Consider the following 19249-nt stretch of genomic DNA (forward strand, 5'->3'; position numbering starts at 1 on the left):
ACAAGTGGCTCATTATTTGCCTTTGTATTATTCTTACAGGGGTATCAGTTCTATCAATGTCTCAACTACTCTTCAAATATCAATTTAAGACCTGAAAAACTCTTCTAACCTCTATTCCAAACTTAGCTCATACTGTAATATGTTTATTAAATATTGTTATTAGATATCAGTATGTATATATGTTCTGGCTTGTTTAGTCTGTTATTCATAAATACACACCATCTGATGAGTTGTGAAATAAATGCTCAGCCCCAATTAATGTTCCTGATCAAGAGTACACACTGTCAAGGAAATGTGGCATGGTCGTGGCCCTTTCTGAAGCTTAGGGTCTTACAAGAGAGGGGAGATTATGATTTAAGATCCAGAAAGTGGCCTATTGGTCTCACTTAACTGATGGGACATAACATTGTAAATCATTTTCTGTGATCCAGTAGTGTGTGCTAAGAGAAGAGATGGGGACCTTACAATAATCTCAGGCTTGGAAATACAGATTCCAAAATTTGCTGATGGAATTGGTGAATGGTTTTATGAAAGGCTGTATATTACTTAAATTTTATTATGTATTGAAAAATACACAGTCCACTAAGGACTTGGAAGCTACAATTATTTTCACCTACATTTTTCCATTGGTTGAGTTTTTAAATAAAACTAGGTGGCCTGAGATGCCTAATATGATTGTGCTTTAGACAAATAGACACAGTTTATGTTATAGCTACATATATATATATATATATATAATATATATATATATATATATATTATATATCCTCTTTGGGGTAGAGTTTAAAAAATTAAATGCCCTTTAAAAAATTATTTATGAATTATTTTAACAATTGTATTCCCAACTGGAAGCAAACATGAATATCTCAATAATGAATTGGTTTAAAAAAGAAGTACTGTAGGTGTTACCCAGGAATGTCCTTATCATATTACTTATATGACTGAACCTGCAAAAATATACAATAATATGAATGACTGGATGAGCCTCAAGTCATGCTGACTGGAATAAAATAAAAATACTGAATATTCCATATATTTCTGAATATATATCTCTTTAAAATAAAACAAAACAAGCAAATAAACTAAATAAAAATGTGATAATTTTAAAGTACTTGGTTGCCATCGAAAAGATGCTCAATATGGTGTATCAATTAATTGGCATATCTGGTGAAGAATAATATTAAGGAACCTTATTTTAGTGGGAATTTCCTACTATTCATTGCATCAAGATTCACACCCTGGTTCTTTGGTTGGATGTGATTTTGTCCTAATGGACTAATCTGCTGTAATTTAGTCTCAAGTGTGGCAGCATTTGTAGGTAGTGTCACTTGTAAGAGACAATGCCTATAATGAAGCTGCTCTTCCATCGGAAGTGCTGCCTTCTGAAGAGATTAATGTTTTACTGGAACCCTTCAGTCCTTGCATCAGGACTACTGTCAGAGAGTGAGACAACCTCCTTTTCACTCTGCTTCCTCTCACACCATGCGCTCTCACCTAAATGCCCCATCCATGAGGCCATTTGCTATGACGTGACATTACCAGGTTGCCAAGAGCATGGGACAAACAGATGAAACTAGACCATTTGTCCTTTCAAATCAGTGAGCAACTAAAAACTAGTCCTGCATGTCTGATTATGAAAGTCTGGGGAGGTACACTGCTACTGATTTGAATCTGTCTAGCTACTATCAATATCTATCTATCTATCTATCTATCTATCTATCTATCTATCTATTTATCTATCCACCTATGGTTATGAAAATGTCTTGTTTCTTACAAACACTTGTGGCTCAACAATTGTTCAAAAATAATTTTCCAAAGCCAAAAAGTGGAAGAAAATAAATGTGTCACTTTGTCCATTATGGCATGAGCCTTAAAATCTTGACATCACAGTGGTCTGTCACTGTGATGACTACAGAGACCTGACTTCAGTGGTTACCAACTGCTGTGGCCATCTTTGGTGTTTAGTGCCAAGGGAGGAAAAGATAATTTCATTTTCATTGAAAGGTTCTCCATTCTAGCCTTTACTGTAAAGGTATTTTGAATAGTTTTGATTCTCGTGATAGAATACTTCCTGATACCATTAGTCTATCTTGATTCCTCCAGGTCATCTGAACTAATTCTTACTTCAGCAGTGGCTTCATGAAAAGCTACCCATCTTAGCAGTATTCAGTACCAATCCTTAAATAAATATAGCTACCATGTCAGGGGAGGTATATTGTAGGGTACACTGGAGAATAGTGTCTCTACATCCACAAAATTATCTGTCCATCTTATGAGAGATGGCTATTTTCTGCTTCTTCTAATTACTTTGCCCATTATGACCACAAAGGTTTGTTGGAAACCAGTCAGATTTCAACCCAAAAAATATAAGAACACTCTGGTTTTCAGCAAATTGCTATGGTTCCCAACACATATTGTGTTCTTTAGAAACTATTTCCCAGTATTTTAACATCAATTCAGATTAGACAGGAATGACTTTCCAAACATGACCCTTTACTTTTGAATTTATCATGAAACTGAGTTGATATTATGTTTAACATATCTTTACAACTGCAAGGACAACCATTAACTGTTGTCTCTCTTTGACTCTTTGATTCATAGGGATCTTAAACCTAAATAAAATCATTGGGGTTTCTGTGTATATTTTTTAAAATATATAACATGTTTTAGACAAAGTAATATTCACTTAAAGAAATACATACTTTGAATATCCTTAGGGTGGGATGCCATTCTTAGTGGCAGTAGGAACATGATATTATCCTGGTACAAAAGCTAGCTTGTTGGAGCCTACTCCACATGGTGGGATGCCATGCTCCCTCTTAAGGCATGGGAGAGGGGCTGGGCTCTGCCCCATCTATTGTGCTAGACTATGTTGACTCCTCATGGGAGCCCTTACCCTTGAGTAGTGTAGAGGGGATGGGCTAGGGGGGAGGTGAGGGGGTTGAGGGAGGCAAGGGGTGGGTGGGAGGAGAGGTGGGTGAGAGGAGGGGTGGGATGGAGAACTGTGGTTAGAATGTAAAATGAAATTAAAAATTTTTAAAAATGGAAAATAAAAAAACTCTGTGTTCTCTGCTGCAGCTTCTGGCAATGAAACAGGAACCACCAAACTCAACAAACCCACATGGAGTTTATTAGGAAAGGGAGAGAAAGGAGAGGTAAGTGTTAACCAACCTGGAGCGGAAATGGAAAGAAAAAGAACAGGCAGAGGTGCTTGCTTAAAAGGGAAGGGGAGCAGTTTAGGAGGCTCAGTTAGCTGGGCGTTGGTGGCCCACGCCTTTAATCCCAACACTCAGGAGGCAGAGACAGGCGAATCTTTGTGAGTTCGAGGCCAGCCTAGTCTCCAGAGTGAGATAGGATAGGCTATATAGAATAGGCCAGGATAGGCTCCAAAGCTACACAGAGAAACCCTGTCTTGAAAAACCAAAAAAAAAAAAAAAAAGAAAAGAAAAAGAAAAAGAAAAAGAAAAAGAAAAAGAAAAGAAAAAAAAGGAGGAGGCTCAACAGTTGGGGCCCTTAAAACTGGAGTCATGGAGCTGCTGTTGGCCCAGCTCTGTGTGGCCCCAGCTCCTCATGGCTTCTGTGTACAGAGTTGCAGCCACTTAATGCATGCATGCACGATGCCATGCAACACAGGGCCCTTTGAGCTGCATCGTAATGCCAGGATATCAACAAGGAGCACAGCAAGGAGTGACCACCCTGTGAAGACAGACAGATCCCAGAGTGAGGGAAGGTAACTAGGAGAAGAGCAATCCCAGGGCAGGAAAGGAACCCAAGGATTAGAGGGGTCCCTTAATTAGGAAAGGTTCCCTAAGGAGAAGGTGCAGACCCAGGATACAGAAGGTGAGGAGTGACAGGCTGGTGCTGAGGAGAAACTACCAGCACAGGAGAAGGAGAGGAGTCAGGAGCAGGAACAGGGCTAGATTGCCCCAGGACACAGGGAGAGGGAGAAGCCAGATATCAACAATGTGTCTCTTGAAAGGTGACTGTTTTATAAAGAAATTCACCACCAGGAATAAACGTATACATCCCTACAATCATTATTTAAATATGTTCCAAATGCTTTGAAAATAAAATATCTTACAATGATGTGAGTTAAAATACTATTAGCCGATCACACATTTTTATCCGTAAAAAATACTTGTTTTAAAATTATAGAGAAGAGTTTTCACACATTCAACAAAATATTAGAAGCTTTACTATTTTAAAAAGTATTTCTCTCTGTCTCTGTGTGTTTGGGGGGGTGGTGAGTGGGTGTGTGGTGTTCTAATGTGTGCATGTGTGTTAAAGTGCCAATATTGAGTCAAGAAGAAAACTTGCAAGAGTTGGTTGTCTAGTTCCTCCCATCCTGTATGTTTTGTGAGCCCTGAGCTACTTTCTGTTAAGAGATGATTAATTCCACATTGAGAAAAAACACATTGATCCTTCCTAGTTACATTAGTACCACGAGAACAGAGCTCCGCTTTCAGACTTTGAGATGCTTTTCCATAATTCTTAGCCTATGGTTAGTAAGATATGAAATCAGTGAGTGTAAGAGTATTTGTCCATAAAATTCAATTTACCTGGCATCCTACCTGGTAGGATCTGGCATCAGTCTTCAGCACTGTGCATACATTTTATTTTCTAGGTAATTGGTTATGCCTGGCAGTTAAAGGATGATAAATAAAAATGCCTTCAAAGAGGTGGCTTATGAACTGGTTTCCTTTTGTTTTGCTTCAGTGTTTCTGTTAAGGATGGCACTAGTGCTGCTTTTCTCTTTTAAAGAACTGTTTCCTAGAGTCTTACAACCTTCATTGAGGATACATTTGATGTTATAGAATCAGTGTGCATAAAATATACCTACCTACTCATTGTCATATTCTATGGTTGATGTATTAGAATTCCAATACATCAGTGGTATCAACACAGATTCCTATCAGTTGGTTTCATGCTGTTTTCCACACACTGTCTTCCTAGGTCTCTGGAGCAGATTCTAAACGTGTAATGAGAGACAACAGAAAGCTAATTCTTAAGCAACTTGTTTGTTCTTAAGAGTATTAAGAGATGGAGTTTCATTTCTAAATTATTTGTTTTGGATTTCTAGATCTATTACATCAACAGATTTCTACATGAATACTGTCTATTTACAGAGCCTGATAGGGAGAAAGTGATCATCCATATTGGTATTACCAAACACATTGCAGCCAGTTCTTATCCTGATTTTCCTAGACCTGAACAAAATGTTGTGCATGAAAATAAGGTTGTTACATGATGGAAGCACAGCTGGGGCAGGAGGAAGGGGCTCAGCTCTCTTTTTAATTCTCTGCCCCCATAAAGAAAGAAAATTCAAAGTGCTGAGCTAAAGCATCCATGGCTCCTCCGTCTCCATTTATCTTAGAACAACAACTACAACAAAAACCCAATTACCTGTTATGTTTGAGTACCCAGTAAATAGGTTAGACTAACAGTCTTTCAGGGTTATGTCATATAAAGGGAAGCAAACAAGATACTTATACATTAGAATTGCCATTACACCTTGTATGAGTGATGGTTAGACAGTAATTAATTTTTCAATCATGTGCTTTTACATTATTGTATAGCATTTTTTTCTCAGCACTTTTTATGGCCTTTGTATGTAACAACAGACTTGGAAACAGTGAATGATATTATCAAGAAGTTACTACCTATGATAAGAATGCCTGTAATTTACTTCTAGCTACTTTGAGTTCAATTTGAGCTTTGTTTTTGAGATCAACATATGTGAAAATGTACATATAGATATATACAGAAGACACTTGATCATGATAAATTTGCAAATCATATTTTACTATCACTTTTTGAAACGGAGTCATCTAAAATATGATATATTTTAGAGGGACATTTTCTTGAAGATTTGTGTGAGGTTCATGTAAAATGACACTAATAGAGCAATGGTATTTGAGCTTTGCTTTTAGTCTCACTGTAATTAAAATTTTAGTCATATGCATAACAGATTGAAAAGTTGCCAATCTTCTAGGGAATGTGGTTTTTCTTCTTTTTTCTTTTCTATTTTGATTATATTATATTTCCTATTTGGCATATAGTTCCTCCTCAACTCCCATTCCTTCTATTTTCATTTCTGTGTGCATGGAGGTATAGATGTATGTGTTTGGGTGTATTCTTTCCCTTTTAATCTTTATGTATATTGTCTGTCTATTTCTGTCTCTGTTCTTTTTATCTCTGCATTCATATCTGTTTATAGCTGTCCCTTTGTGTTTAAATATGTGTCTCTGTGTATGGCTCTTTTGAGCATGTTTCTCTTTATGTGTACATATCACTCTCTATCACCCTCTGTGGGTAGACTTGATTTCTCTCTGTATGTCTCTCTGTGTGTGTCTATGTCCCTCTCTCTTCCTCTCTCTCCAACTGTGTGTGTTTGGAGTGCAGTAGTGCTATGTTTGTCTGCCTAAATGTGTATGTCTGCTAGTTTTAATAATTAAGAGTTCTACAGGCCATTCTTTTAAATCAGAAATCAACAAAACATTACAAGTAATAATAATTCCAGGTAAAGCATATTTTTTATTTACTCACTCCTGTAGGGTGCTAAATATTACAACACTAGATTGTTGTTTCCAATGGATCCATAGCACCATTGCAGTAACTGGTTGTGGAACTTCTTTTCAGCATCTGGCCTATTTTCTATGTTAGACACATGTCCTTCCTCTCCACAGACTGGACATTTCTAAATGAAAGCCAAAAGCTGCTTTTACTCCTAAGCATCCTCAAAGCCTATCTGTTTTTTGGATTATTTTACCCAGTGTTGCTAAAGTTACTATATCTTTCAAATGATAGTTTGTACAAGCTGTCATAGGCACTGAGGGTGTATGGCTCTCTGGGTACTATATTGTTGGGAATTTCAAGTCAAAGTTCAATATTCCACACACAGTGCATAAATAGATGTAACAGATCTTGGAAGGGTGAATGTAATTTTGTAATCTCATGGTTATTCAGATCATACTGTGGATCAAAAGACTTAGGCTCCATCAGAAAGGGAAGGCAAGTACCCAAGTGTTCTCTCCTGAAATCATCCCAGATGACTCAAACCTGTAGTCAGAAGACACACCATTAACACTGTTCCTAATAATTTTCCTGCTAGAGAACTTGGGATGGTAAGGAAAAGTAGTCTTCAAGAGTGCTCTGTAAAGGATTATGTGTGATGGTTGGTTGTTTCTGTCTCCCAGAGAGCTCAAGACTACCAACTGTGGTTGTGTCATGGCCATGAAAAAGCCCCAGGCCTACTCCAAGGTAAGTAACAGTGACATCTAAAGAGAGGCTAATCAAGTTCAATGTTCTTACACTGAATTCTCAATGTTTTCATCATCCAGTCTTAAAGTTAAATAAATGCACATTAAAATGAAATGACTTAAACATCATTACATTTATTTAATTCATAATTACCAGCTTTTTAATATAACCCAGACACATAATACCATCTCTGTATGAAACAGTCTGAAAAAAATTGGAATTTCCCTGTGCACTTACACATGACAAACATAATTTTCCTATAACGACAAAGAAAACAAGACTTTGGGTGTTCTTGTTACTGATGAAAAATAATTAAAAGTTTTCATTTGTTGAAGATTAAAGACAATCCTAGGGGCTAGAGAGATATGTTGTTAAGATCACTTGTTGACTTGCTTTTTTTGCAGAAGGCTTGGTTTCAATTCACAGCACCCACAGCTACTCAAAACTCTAGTTCAGGGTGCACAGATATACATGGTAGCATGCCTAGATTGTTCAATATTGATCCCTTAGAAGCTTCTGGAGTCTTCTAATTTAAATATTACTGTAACTCTTTATCTTATTGTAGGACTGACATTGTGTCTGTGTCAGAAGGAAAGGCAAAGCAAGAGCTCAATCCCATTGGTGATTAATGAGAACTGGACAAGGACGATTCTTGTAGGTCTCACATGGTTCTTTTCTGGCCTTCAGACAACATCCTGCTTCTCTTAAGTACCCCCATTTGAGTCTATTATCAATTGGAGAAACAAATGTTCATCTTCTGCTGTGCCTGTCTTGACCAGCAAGAAAGACACAACTCGAGAACTCTTCTTCCTGCAGTTTATTTCAGGAGCCTTGTACAATCTTCTTCTGGAGGCCCCGAGGAAACCTGACCCTCTGCTTAAAAGCGCCCTTGGCAGCCCACCCCAGACAGCCACGTGGCGAAAGCAGAAGGGTCCACATACACGGAAGCAGGCCTGAAGCCCAGCCTTAGCCAGATAAGAAGTTGTCCAACACAAAGAGCTCTCACCCTCGGAATGGTAGAAGGCAGAAGCCAGCGCCATCTTTTGGGCCGACAAAGTGCAGCTCTCCACAGTTCCCCCTTATTTATTTTTAAAAACAACATGGGTGAGAGCAGAGGTCTGATCCCTGGTATGCAAATCATGGAACATTGCGCTGGAATCAACCAGGGGCTCTCTGCCCGTTGTGACCCTGGCCCGTCCGGTACCCCTTTTTCTAGGGGAAGGATTTAGGGTACAACCTTCCTGCAATCAGACATGCTCCCTGGGGATTGCTTAACTGCACACAAGCAGATCCCCGTGCAGTGCTCGGCCTTGCACCCCGGTTGGGAGAAATATCACTTTAACTTTTAATAGCGGTCAACCAGACCTGGGGAGACTTCAATGGCTATAAAGGCTTGAGCAATCATGGCTGCATCCCGTTTTTGTGTGACTCTGATCTTATATATGCACCACAGGCATATCAGGGAGACCAAGATCAAGAGGCCTGTCAGCGCCCCCAAGTCTGCCCATTCTTTTAGATGGTCCACGGCAGAGTCTAGCCACGATGACAGTCCCGTGGCAAGGGAGAGATCAACCCGGGTAGAATTCACGTTCACCACGGCCAACCTCAATTCTTTCAAAGTGTCTTCAAATTCCAGGGACCAGTTCTGGAAAAGATAAGCAGACAGGGACCTCGCCAGCTCTGCAGCTCGAGTATAATTAGTATATTGGACAGATGTGACGCACAGTCCTGGCATTTTTCATTCACAACCTAATTGTGCTAGCTGCCATAAGGTATCCAACTGCTCTTGAACCAAATTAATGTGCTGATTAATAATCATTAGCCCTCCTTTTATTTGAGAATTAAGAGATGTTTGCAAGTCCAGGGCATGTGCCACATTAGCTGACAAGTTATTCAGAGCAGAAGCCGTCTGTACCATGCCAGACAAGGCGACTGCGGACACTGCGGCCGACGGCCGCGGCAGTGATGGCAACCACAATGGCAGCAGTGATGCCAAAATCTCTTTTGGGTCTAAGCAGTGTCATGCTGCTGGGAGCCTCCACGGGAATAGGCACATACCTGGGCAGGCGAGCAACCACAGCCAGCTGAAACACACTAGCATTCCAGTAAAGGGCATAAAAACAGGTTGTCGGTGAGCAATTCAACCTGTCCCCTTCCATAGAGCCATTACTGACTATCCACACAAACGGAGGCCACACACACACACACAGAGGTAGAGGAATATTTGGCACTATACAAATTCTCAAAGGTACTTGGTTCCTCTCCAGCTCCCAAAACCATATATGAGGGTGTAGTCGTGCCAGGCTGCGTGACTATTCTCACAACAGACCTCGGATTGAAAAAGTCTCCAAACGATCTATGGAGGGTCCAGTTAAATCACCCTACTCCCTGGGCACCTCCCCCAATCATGGAAAAAGGGGCTAGATCTGTGCAGCTACCATTTATCCCACATAACAGCCATAAATCAAAGGGATTAACCTCATAGAAGTACCCTGGGTCCTGATCCTGATTAGTAAAATTCCCTCCTGAATAAGATCTATTAAATTCAGTACTCATAGCGGGGGGAAAAGGAAAAATAATTCTTCACGGCCCAGACAATCTCTCTACTCTGGCAGCCTGTCCAGGGGAACCTGCCATCTCCTTCAATATCCCCACTACAAAAGGGAGTCTACATAGATTTCGAAGGAGGAGATCCTTCTCCTACTCTACTGGGCCACCACCCAGATATCCAAGAGGCATTTACAGAAGCCCGGACCGGTGTCCAAGTAGTTTCGAACCAGGTCGAAGATTGATTATACAGCTGCACGCAGGGAGACTTTTCACTAATATTTCTAATCAACACAAAACACAGGCTGCCCTTTAGCCAAAACGTCATATTTCCTTCTATGGGGCTCAACTGTCTATCCAAATGCAAATAGGGCAAACCAAAACTTCTGTTACTAGCAAAAAAGCGGGGAAAAACTTGAGCACTATACATCACCGGTATCAGTTTTGGAAACACTGAGAGGATGCCCCATCTCGGCTCCGTCCCCCCCAGCTGGCTCATCGAGAGGAGGAGCAGAAGGGTCACCATGCTGGCATTCTGGACACTCTTCATGCTGGACTTTTCTGACCAGATGCTCTGGAACCCAGACTGGATCCTGCTGATCCTGTGGAAAGACACAAACAGAACCTCGTGCCCATGTGAGCACGGGATCAGGCCCACGCCAGAGGCCTGTCAGAATATCCTTACACTTTACCATCCCTTTAGCAGGGCCATGTGGGTCCTGATGTCTATCAGCCGCAGAACGGCCTTGGGCATCCAAATTTTAAAAAATGATAGTAAATAAGGCAAGGGATATTCTTTCCCTGGGGGTGCGGCCGTGGCCAATTCCCCCTTTTTGTTTTGATAAACAATCTTTCAAAGTGCGATGCACATGTTCCACAATGCCTTGCCCCTGAGGGTTATAAGGCAGACCATGGTTAAGTTGGATTTCCATCTGCTGGCAGAAGGAAGTGAAGCTCTGAGCTGTATAAGCTGGCCCATTATCAGTCTTCAGCTGTTGTGGCTTGCCCCACGCTGCCCATGCTTCCAGGCAGTGGGCGATAACATTGCGTGCCTTTTCCCCGTATAAGGGCGTGGCATGTATAATGCCTGAGCAGGTATCCACAGAAACATGTACATACTTAAGATTTCCAAACTCTGAAACATGAGTGACATCTATTTGCCAAATTTTTAGGGGGATCAAGCCTCTAGGGTTGACCCCTAAGCTGGGTGGATGGTGATGCACTATGCACTGAGGACAATTTAGAACCACTTGCGGAGCATCCGCTCGAGAAAGATGAAACTTCCGTTGCAGAGCCCTGGCATTTACATGGAAAGTCTTATGAAAATCTCTTGCCTTTTCCAAGGTGGAACTTAAAAATATGCATTCCATTCTGGTCCATTGATCAACCCTGTCATTACCCTCAGTCAGTGGTCCTGGCAGACCCGTATGGGCTCTGATATGTTGGACAGAAAAGCAGGCCCTTCTTTGCCAAATTAAGTGTTGAAGTTGCTTAAACAAAAGGCAAACTGGACTGGTACCTTTTATGGGTCCTGCCACTTCCAGGATGTTAATAGCATTAACAACATAGGCTGAATCAGAAATCAAATTAAAAGCGAAGGAGCATGCCTTAAAACCTCTATTACTATCTTCAATTCTACAATCTGGGGGGAGCCAGGCTGGAATTGATGTAGCATGGGCTCTCGTCCCGATATCATGTAGGCCCCACAGCCAGTCTTAGAACCATCAGTAAACACATTTGGGGCTCTACCAACCGGCTGAGGCGATGTCATCCTTGGGAATATCACGGGGTGTTCCCTGAAAAAAACTAATAATGGATGTCTGGGATAATGGTTATCTATACTTCCATTAAATCCACACTGCAGGATGGCCCAATCGTCAACAGTGGAGCAAAGAACCTTAACTTGATGACTGGAGTAAGGCACCACAATCATATTAGGGGCCATGCCAAAAAATTGTAAGCATTGCTGGATCCCATTTAAGGCTAACCTTGCCACTGCAGTGGGATAATGCTCAATGGATTTAGCAGGAGATATCTTAGGGTAGATCCACAGCAGCGGGCCCTCTTGCCAAAGCAAGCCTGTAGGTTGGTAGTATGTAGGAAGGATGCATAGTGTGATGGCGTGGCCTTCTCTACATCTTTGTAGGAAAGCACCTTGTAGTCCTTCCTCCACCTTTTGTAAGGCACCCCTTGCTTCAGGAGTTAACTGTCGAGGGGAATCTAAAGCTGAGTCCCCATTTAGTACACTATACAAAGGTTTCAACTCATAATTTGGTAACTTTAAATAACATCTAACCCAGTTTATATCTCCTAACAGTTTCTGAAAATCATTTGAAGTTTTCAAATTATCTTTTCTCAATTCCATCTTTTGTGGGATAATACGGTTTCCATCAATCTTTGCTCCCAAGTAGGTGACCATTCTCTCTTTCTGCACCTTTTCGGGGGCAATAAACAGCCCCTTTCTTTCAAGCAGCTTAACTAACTTTATATAAGCCTTGTCTAACATCATCTCTTCTTTAGCTTCCAATAACACATCATCCATATAATGAAGACATTTTAGGGCAGGGAATTCTTTTCTCAGTGGTCCAATAGCCTCCCCAACATAAAGTTGACACATGGTGGGGCTATTGGCCATTCCTTGTAGCAACACCACCCATTCAAATCTTTGATCGGCTCTTCATGGTTTTGAGATGGAATGGTGAAAGCGAATCTTTCACTATCCTTGCCATAAAGGGGGATAGAAAAGAAGCAATCTTTTATGTCAATCACAATGAGATGCCAGGATACCGGCAAGGCAGACAGCAATGGCAGCCCTCGTTGTACTGGGCCCATTACCTGCATTTGATTATTGATTGCCCTTAGGTCATGTAGTCGGCGCCATTTTCCCGATCTTTTCTTAATCACAAAGATGGGGGTGTTCCATGGAGACACTGATGGTTTAATGTGTCCCAACGCCAGCTGTTCAGCCACAAGGACCTTTGCTGCGCTCAGTTTTTCAGAGGACAGTGGCCACTGAGGAACCCACACCAGTTCCTCTGTCTTCCAGGTAATGGGAATTCCCTCCTCAGCGGCCCCTAGGAAAAACCCAAACCTAGCCTGGGATTTCTTTGTCGTGTTTGCACTGGCTCCTTTCTCCCTTGTAAATATTTACCTAATCCATAATCTGGATGGTATCCCATGTCCTTCATCATTTTTTGAGAAGTAGGGGAATATTAATTGCTCAATTTAAAGTCCATGTCTCTCAAGAGATCCCTTCCCCATAGGGAAACGGGAAGTTCCAAAACGTAAGGCTGTATGACTCCAGAGTGTCCTTCCCCATCTTTCCACTGTAACTGTCTTGCACTCATATCTGGGGCCTTTGCATAACCTAGCTCTTGTAGGGTTTGAGAAGAGGCTTGCACCGGCCAGCCTGCAGGCCAGTCCTTTTTAGCAATGATGCTCTTATCCGCCCCCGTATCCAGGACCCCTAGCACTCTTTTCCCATCTATATTAAGCTCTAACACCGGTCTTTGATCTAAATCTAGGGACAAAAAGGCCAAATCCGTTCCCGTGGATCTAAAGCCACTTTCCCCTCTCTCCCTGTCCTTTGCAGTAAAATGTTGATGCAGACTAGGCAAAAGTATCAGCTGAGCTATTTTATCTCCAGGGGAGATGGCAGTAATGCCTTTGAGGGACTCAACCATGATCTTCACTACCCCAGTGTAATCTGGATCAATTACGCCAGGATGTACCCAAAGGCCTCTCAAGGCAGTGGATGATCTTCCTAAAAGGAGCCCCACTGTGCCTGGCTCCAGGGGGCCCTGAAAATCTGATTCTAACAGTCAGATCCCCATCTGAGGAGTTAGTATGAGTCGGGTGGTGGAGCGGAGGTCCAGTCCTGCTGAGCCTGTAGTGGCTCTCCTCGGTTCCTTTGATGCTGTAAGGTTGGCCACTCCCCTTGTTCCCAGCGTCTCTCCCGAGTCTCCATTGCCCCATATATTTGTGGGCCCTGAGGGCGCTGGGCGTTTTTTGGCCGAGTGCTATTAACTTCTGCCTCAAGTGGCCTCCCGTTAATGTCTTTTACTGACCAGCATTCATTGGCCCAATGTTTCCCCTTTTTGCATTTTGGGCAAAGGCCAGGCTTCCGGCTACTGAAGCCACTGCCTCCCGTGTCACCCTCAGTCTTTCTTTCCGGGCAGTTCCTTTTTATATGTCCTGCCTTGACACACCTGAAACAGGCGCCTGGGTTCCCCTTGGTACCTCACGTCAGCTGGACTACCGAGGCGGCAAGGCCGGCGTTGGTCAGTGGCCCACCAAGCTCCCGGCAGATCTTGGTCCATGTTTCAATCCCTTTATGTTTGTAGGGGGTAATGGCAGACCTGCATTCCCTGGTGCACTGTTCATACACTAATTGCTTTATTAGCAGCATGGCAGCCTCCGTGTTCCCGAACACCCTACCAGCCACTTCAAGCACCCGGGCGACAAAGTCTGAAAAAGGCTCCATAGGGCCTTGTACTGTTAGACCCCCGAAAACTCAAGTATTCGGGGTCCCAGGCCAGGTTCGCGGTCACCCCAATCACCAGGCGGATTCGAGAGCTTGCTGCAAACTGCACGAGGCTTTATTGTAATTTAACGAGCTAACCCCATGTTAAGCTCGGGTCTTTCACCCACCCGCCATGGCGGACAGCTAGAAAAGACGGCTCCTATGGGCTCCCAAAAGATCTTATAGGGCAGCGTAAGGGGAGTGTCTAGGGGTACGCACAGGCTCAGGATTGGTGTGCCTCCAGGCTTGGAGGACTTGCCCTGTGTTGATTGGTCAACTGGTTGTTATGGCTCATAGGCCCTCCCAGGGTGGTTGCTATGCTCTCTACGTCATTGCTGTGCGCTTGTCCGTAAAGCACACCCAGAGCCATAAAGCATAGCGCCACCAGCTAACTTCTGATTGGTTCCTTGTCACGAGACAGGCATCTGACTTTCTGGTTTCTAGGACAAGGTCATAGAAGCACATGTTCGACCATTATAGCTGCCAAAAGGGAAGCCGGTTCCTTCAGTACTATCTTAGTAAGGTTTCCAGATACCTCCCCCTTGTTAGGAATAGATTTCCAAGCCCTAATCGTGATCTGATTAATTTGATCAAATAACTGGACCGGATAACCCGTCTGTTGGTTGGAGTATGGGCCTTGGCCAAGTAACATTTCTTTGTTCCAGTCCCTTCTCTCAGGGCCGCCTACGGCTTGATTTATGGCTGCCTGCTCGTCAGCGAACTCACTAAGGAATGCCTTCCATTCCAGATATTGCCCTGGGCTAAGACAGGCGCGCGCCAAGTTTGTCCAGTCGGTAGGCACGCCAAGTTTGTCCAGTCGGTAGGCGTAACACAGAGACGGGTGAGGGACTCCACGATAGTTAAGGTAAAAGACGCAGAGACCCCATACATTCTCACCGACTCCGCCAGGGGCTTTTATTGTTTTAAAATCTAAGGCTTCATAATGTCTCTGGCCCTGTGGGTCGGTGAACACTGGAAATGCCAGCTGCATCTCTGACCGGACCTGCCGCCAAACCTGAGGGCAGCAGGAGGCTCCTTCGCCCCCGCCGCCCAAGCCGCCTGGGTCCTTGGTCATGGCATTGTAGGGTGGGGGTGCAGATGGCACAGCCGCACCCTTAAGCTGGCTCTCCTTGTGATTCTTTCCCTTTTCTCCCAGTTTTATTTTTTTCCAATCTGCTGGCTAACAACTGTACCTCCTCTGGCTCTGAATCCTCCTCCGAGCTAGAGGTGCCTGTCCCTTTAAGGCTGGGGTAGATTCCCTTCTCCTTAGCACTCCCCCTTTCACTGTGTGTGCACTCAGACCTCTCTTCCTGTAACATCTCCAAAGCCGCCTGCCCATTTTTCACAGCATCAGTACACCTCTGATCCTCAAGGCAGCGACTAACTTCCAAATAGGTCTCACACCACCTTTGAGTGTTCCCTCTTGCACGGCAAAATCAAGATCCCTGCCCAACTTGTCCCATGAAGATAGCGTTAGAATTCCGGAGTGTCCAAACCACGGTGCATTAGCATCACATTCTCCCAGAAACCTCTCTAGGGTGCTTTTCTTAAGTTTTAAATCTTTTGAACGAAGCAGCTCATTTAGAGCCCAAAAAATTGGGTGAGAAGTAGAATTCCCCATATCCACTCAATGGGTATCCTCAACACACCCCCTACAAAAGCAAGCAAAAACAAGATACCAGAACACCGTGTTCAGGAGTATCCAGTCGGCCAAGAGTAGATAGTAATCCATTAACAGAATCAGTCGTTTTACTTTCAGCTCGCCACGCCCGAGAGCCGAATTCTCTGTCTTTATCTACAGAGGGAGCAATTAAAACCCCGCTTTTATCTCGGTCCTTGTCTCGGGCTCTTGAGGCGGATCCCCTGCTTACCTGGGGACTTACCGGTGCACCACCCTGACTGCAGGAAGTTCTGGGTTCCCCGTACTGGCCACCAGTTGCTGTGCTTGTCTCGACCAGCAAGAAAGACACAACTCGGGAACTCTTCTTCCTGCAGTTTATTTCAGGAGCCTTGTACAATCTTCTTCTGGGGGCCCCCCGAGGAAACCCGACTCTCTGCTTAAAAGCACCCTTGGCAGTCCACCCCAGACCACCACGTGGCGAAAGCAGAAGGGTCCACATACACGGAAGCAGGCCTGAAGCCCAGCCTTAGCCAGATAAGAAGTTGTCCAACACAAAGAGCTCTCACCCTTGGGATGGTGGAAGGCAGAAGCCGGCGCCATCTTTTGGGCCGACAAAGCATAGCTCTCCACAATCTTCCACTGGCTTAAGAATAGGAAGGTAGGAGAGGGCTAGTCACCAGAAACCCTGTTTTGGAAAAGTTGGATTAAATCACTTTACTGTAGTGGAGATCTGAGAAAAATAAATGTTGCCTGAGGTTTCAGGGTTGACATTAGGGTGGGATGGGTACCAAGGATGACAAAAGCACAAATCCTGTACCAAGTCCTCTTCACCATGCCAGTCTTGCTTTGCACCTGTGCACACCATTGGCCTGGTTCTCAAGAAGAAACAAAGCATGCTCTGTGCTTCGGATAGAGTGACAGGTGCTTCCCTTTCTTCTCTCAGGACATACTATCCTTTATTAGTGAAAAAGGGCCAATCACTGAAGGTATCTTCAGAACATCAGGCGATATAAGAGCATTGTGAGCCCTAAAAGAAAGATTGGATTCTGGGACTGAAGTGAACCTGAACAACAAGAGTGTTCCTGCTGTGGCATCTATCTATCTTAAAGGTAGGGTGAGTCCTCGTATCCTCTACAATCAGGATTCCTCTGAATCTGTGTGAGCAGTTCCTTCATCATGTTTACTCTTGAAGGATAGTAAACAGGAATGATAGACATCTCATAAGCCAAAAGCTTCCTCTCATGCTCCCACTTAAGAATTCAAGCATAAACCAGTCATAATGAGCAGTAATGTAATTAAGCATCTTTAATTTCATTCCTCCATCTTCCTCAAGCAACATGTTTCAAAATAACTGATTTTTTAAACCAGTTCTCACTATTCTATGTCACTTTCTCTGTTTTTTTTCTGAGAGGCAGGTTTTTCCTTCTTAGTAAGAGCATGTATCTCCTCCACATATACTTTCACTATACATAGCCAATAAGATCTCATGATCCTCCTGTCTCCCTCTCATGCAATGTTGGAATCCAAATGCATGTCCTCATGGCTTTGATGAGGCATTCTTCATCACTGAGCCATCTCTTTGGTTCCATAAAATTATATTTATATGTTACTATTAAAATTAAAATTACATCATTTCACTCCTTCCCTTTCCTTGCTCTAAGTCCTCTTATATTTCCCATTATCTTCCCACTTCCTCTCAAATACTTGTCTCTTTTATATATGACATATATATATATATATACTAAAACAACCTGATGAGTCCAATTCTGTATGCTAATATGTCCATTATTTCTGAGCTAATCAATTGGTATTGGATTACCAATTAAAGTGTTCATCTTTGGGAAACACTAATTTTCCTTCTCTCAGTAGTATTTATGTGCCTATAGTTCTGTATCTGGATGTTGGCTCCATGAGATTTCACCATTCCAAGTTAGTGACTGGATATTTTTGTTCATGTATTGTTTAAGCAACCATACTGTTGCCCAATTTGTGATATTTGACTGTCAACTATACAAAGACACACATTCCATTTCCTCTACCACTTACAGGATGTTACTTGAAGCATTTTCTTTCAGGGAACACATCATAGGAAAGAAGGTCCAGGCTCACTCAGCCTTTGCTTATGATTATATGGGTCTAATCAATTAGACCACATGTTTCAGAGCCACTGGGGTGAGAAACAAAATGCCCTTGATCATGACAAATTAAAATTATGTGTTTGTCATTTAAAAATGGGATTTGAGATGAGGCATTGATGTCTGAAGTGTGGGCTAAGTTTGCTCTACCCAAAACTGCCTCTTAGGTTTCTAGTTTTCATGGATAAAACTCAGTGGGTCTTCATGCCAGACAAGGTTCCAATTAGTGGACATGTTGGGAACAATGAATGAAGTTGGAACTAAATTGAATTTTACAATTGAAAATATTTTGAGTAATTACTGTGATTTGTCTTTCTAACAGTGTTTGTGTGTAAGGAGTTTCTTCAAAATATACAAGGAAGTGTGCTGACATCTAGATTTTATGATGAATGGCTTGGTGTCCTTGACCAAGTGTGTGAAAAGAATAAGTAGCTGCAGTGCAGAGGTAAATGATTCACTGAACAACATCACAAAAATAGAAGCAATGTTTGCTTAGACATATTAGATTATATACCACAGAAGTAGTTACTAAAAATATTGACTGACAACAAAAGGTTTCAATTGTTCACAAACACAGAACACATTTTGAAAAGTGAAGTATGACTTGGGGAGTCACAGTGACCCATGCTTGTAATTTCAGCATATATATATATATATGTTCATCAATTAAATTTCTGACTGGGGAGATATTTCAAACAGTAATAACAGGATACATTTGTGGGGGATCGAATAATTCTGTTATGGAATATTTTAGGGCTCAGTCTCTAGCTCCAGTAAACATGGAGCACCTGAAAGCTCCAGCCTCACCATTGTATTGTTAATGCCAGTAGGGCTACTATTGTTTACCATGGCCTCAGGGTAATATGCCTGCTAATTTGTATCTCTTTGCTCCTAAGCATCTGAATAGGCCCTCACCTGGGCGGAGGTGCTAGGCCAGAGCAGAAAGGGAACAAAGAGAGGAATGGTTCCCTCCTGGTATTGGCAGGATGGTTAAGAAACACCAGAAAAGATGGTTAATAAAGAAATGACTCTAGTTCTACAACATGGAACTGAGAGCTCTCTGAAGATGACAAGATGCCTGTGTTTGATTTTTATCGATGTTGGGTTGCTGGGAGCTTCCAGGTCCACACACCCCCACTCAGGCCGAACTTCATGGCTGTCGTG

General features: G+C 42.7%; 1 protein-coding gene across 1 annotated transcript in view; it reads left to right on the forward strand.

The window, feature by feature from the left end:
• LOC100757375 (rho GTPase-activating protein 20) overlaps positions 1 to 8217 on the forward strand; it is a 57496-nt gene extending 49279 nt beyond the window's left edge. Inside the window, exons 17-18 of the mRNA XM_027395017.1 lie at positions 7197 to 7260; positions 8077 to 8217. Of these exons, the coding sequence (XP_027250818.1) occupies positions 7197 to 7260; positions 8077 to 8217 (205 nt within the window). The remainder of the gene's footprint in view (positions 1 to 7196; positions 7261 to 8076) is intronic.
• Positions 8218 to 19249: the final 11032 nt, after the last annotated feature.

This window comes from Cricetulus griseus (assembly GCF_003668045.3).
Source record: "Cricetulus griseus strain 17A/GY chromosome 1 unlocalized genomic scaffold, alternate assembly CriGri-PICRH-1.0 chr1_0, whole genome shotgun sequence".
NCBI classification, from domain to species: Eukaryota; Metazoa; Chordata; class Mammalia; order Rodentia; family Cricetidae; genus Cricetulus; species Cricetulus griseus.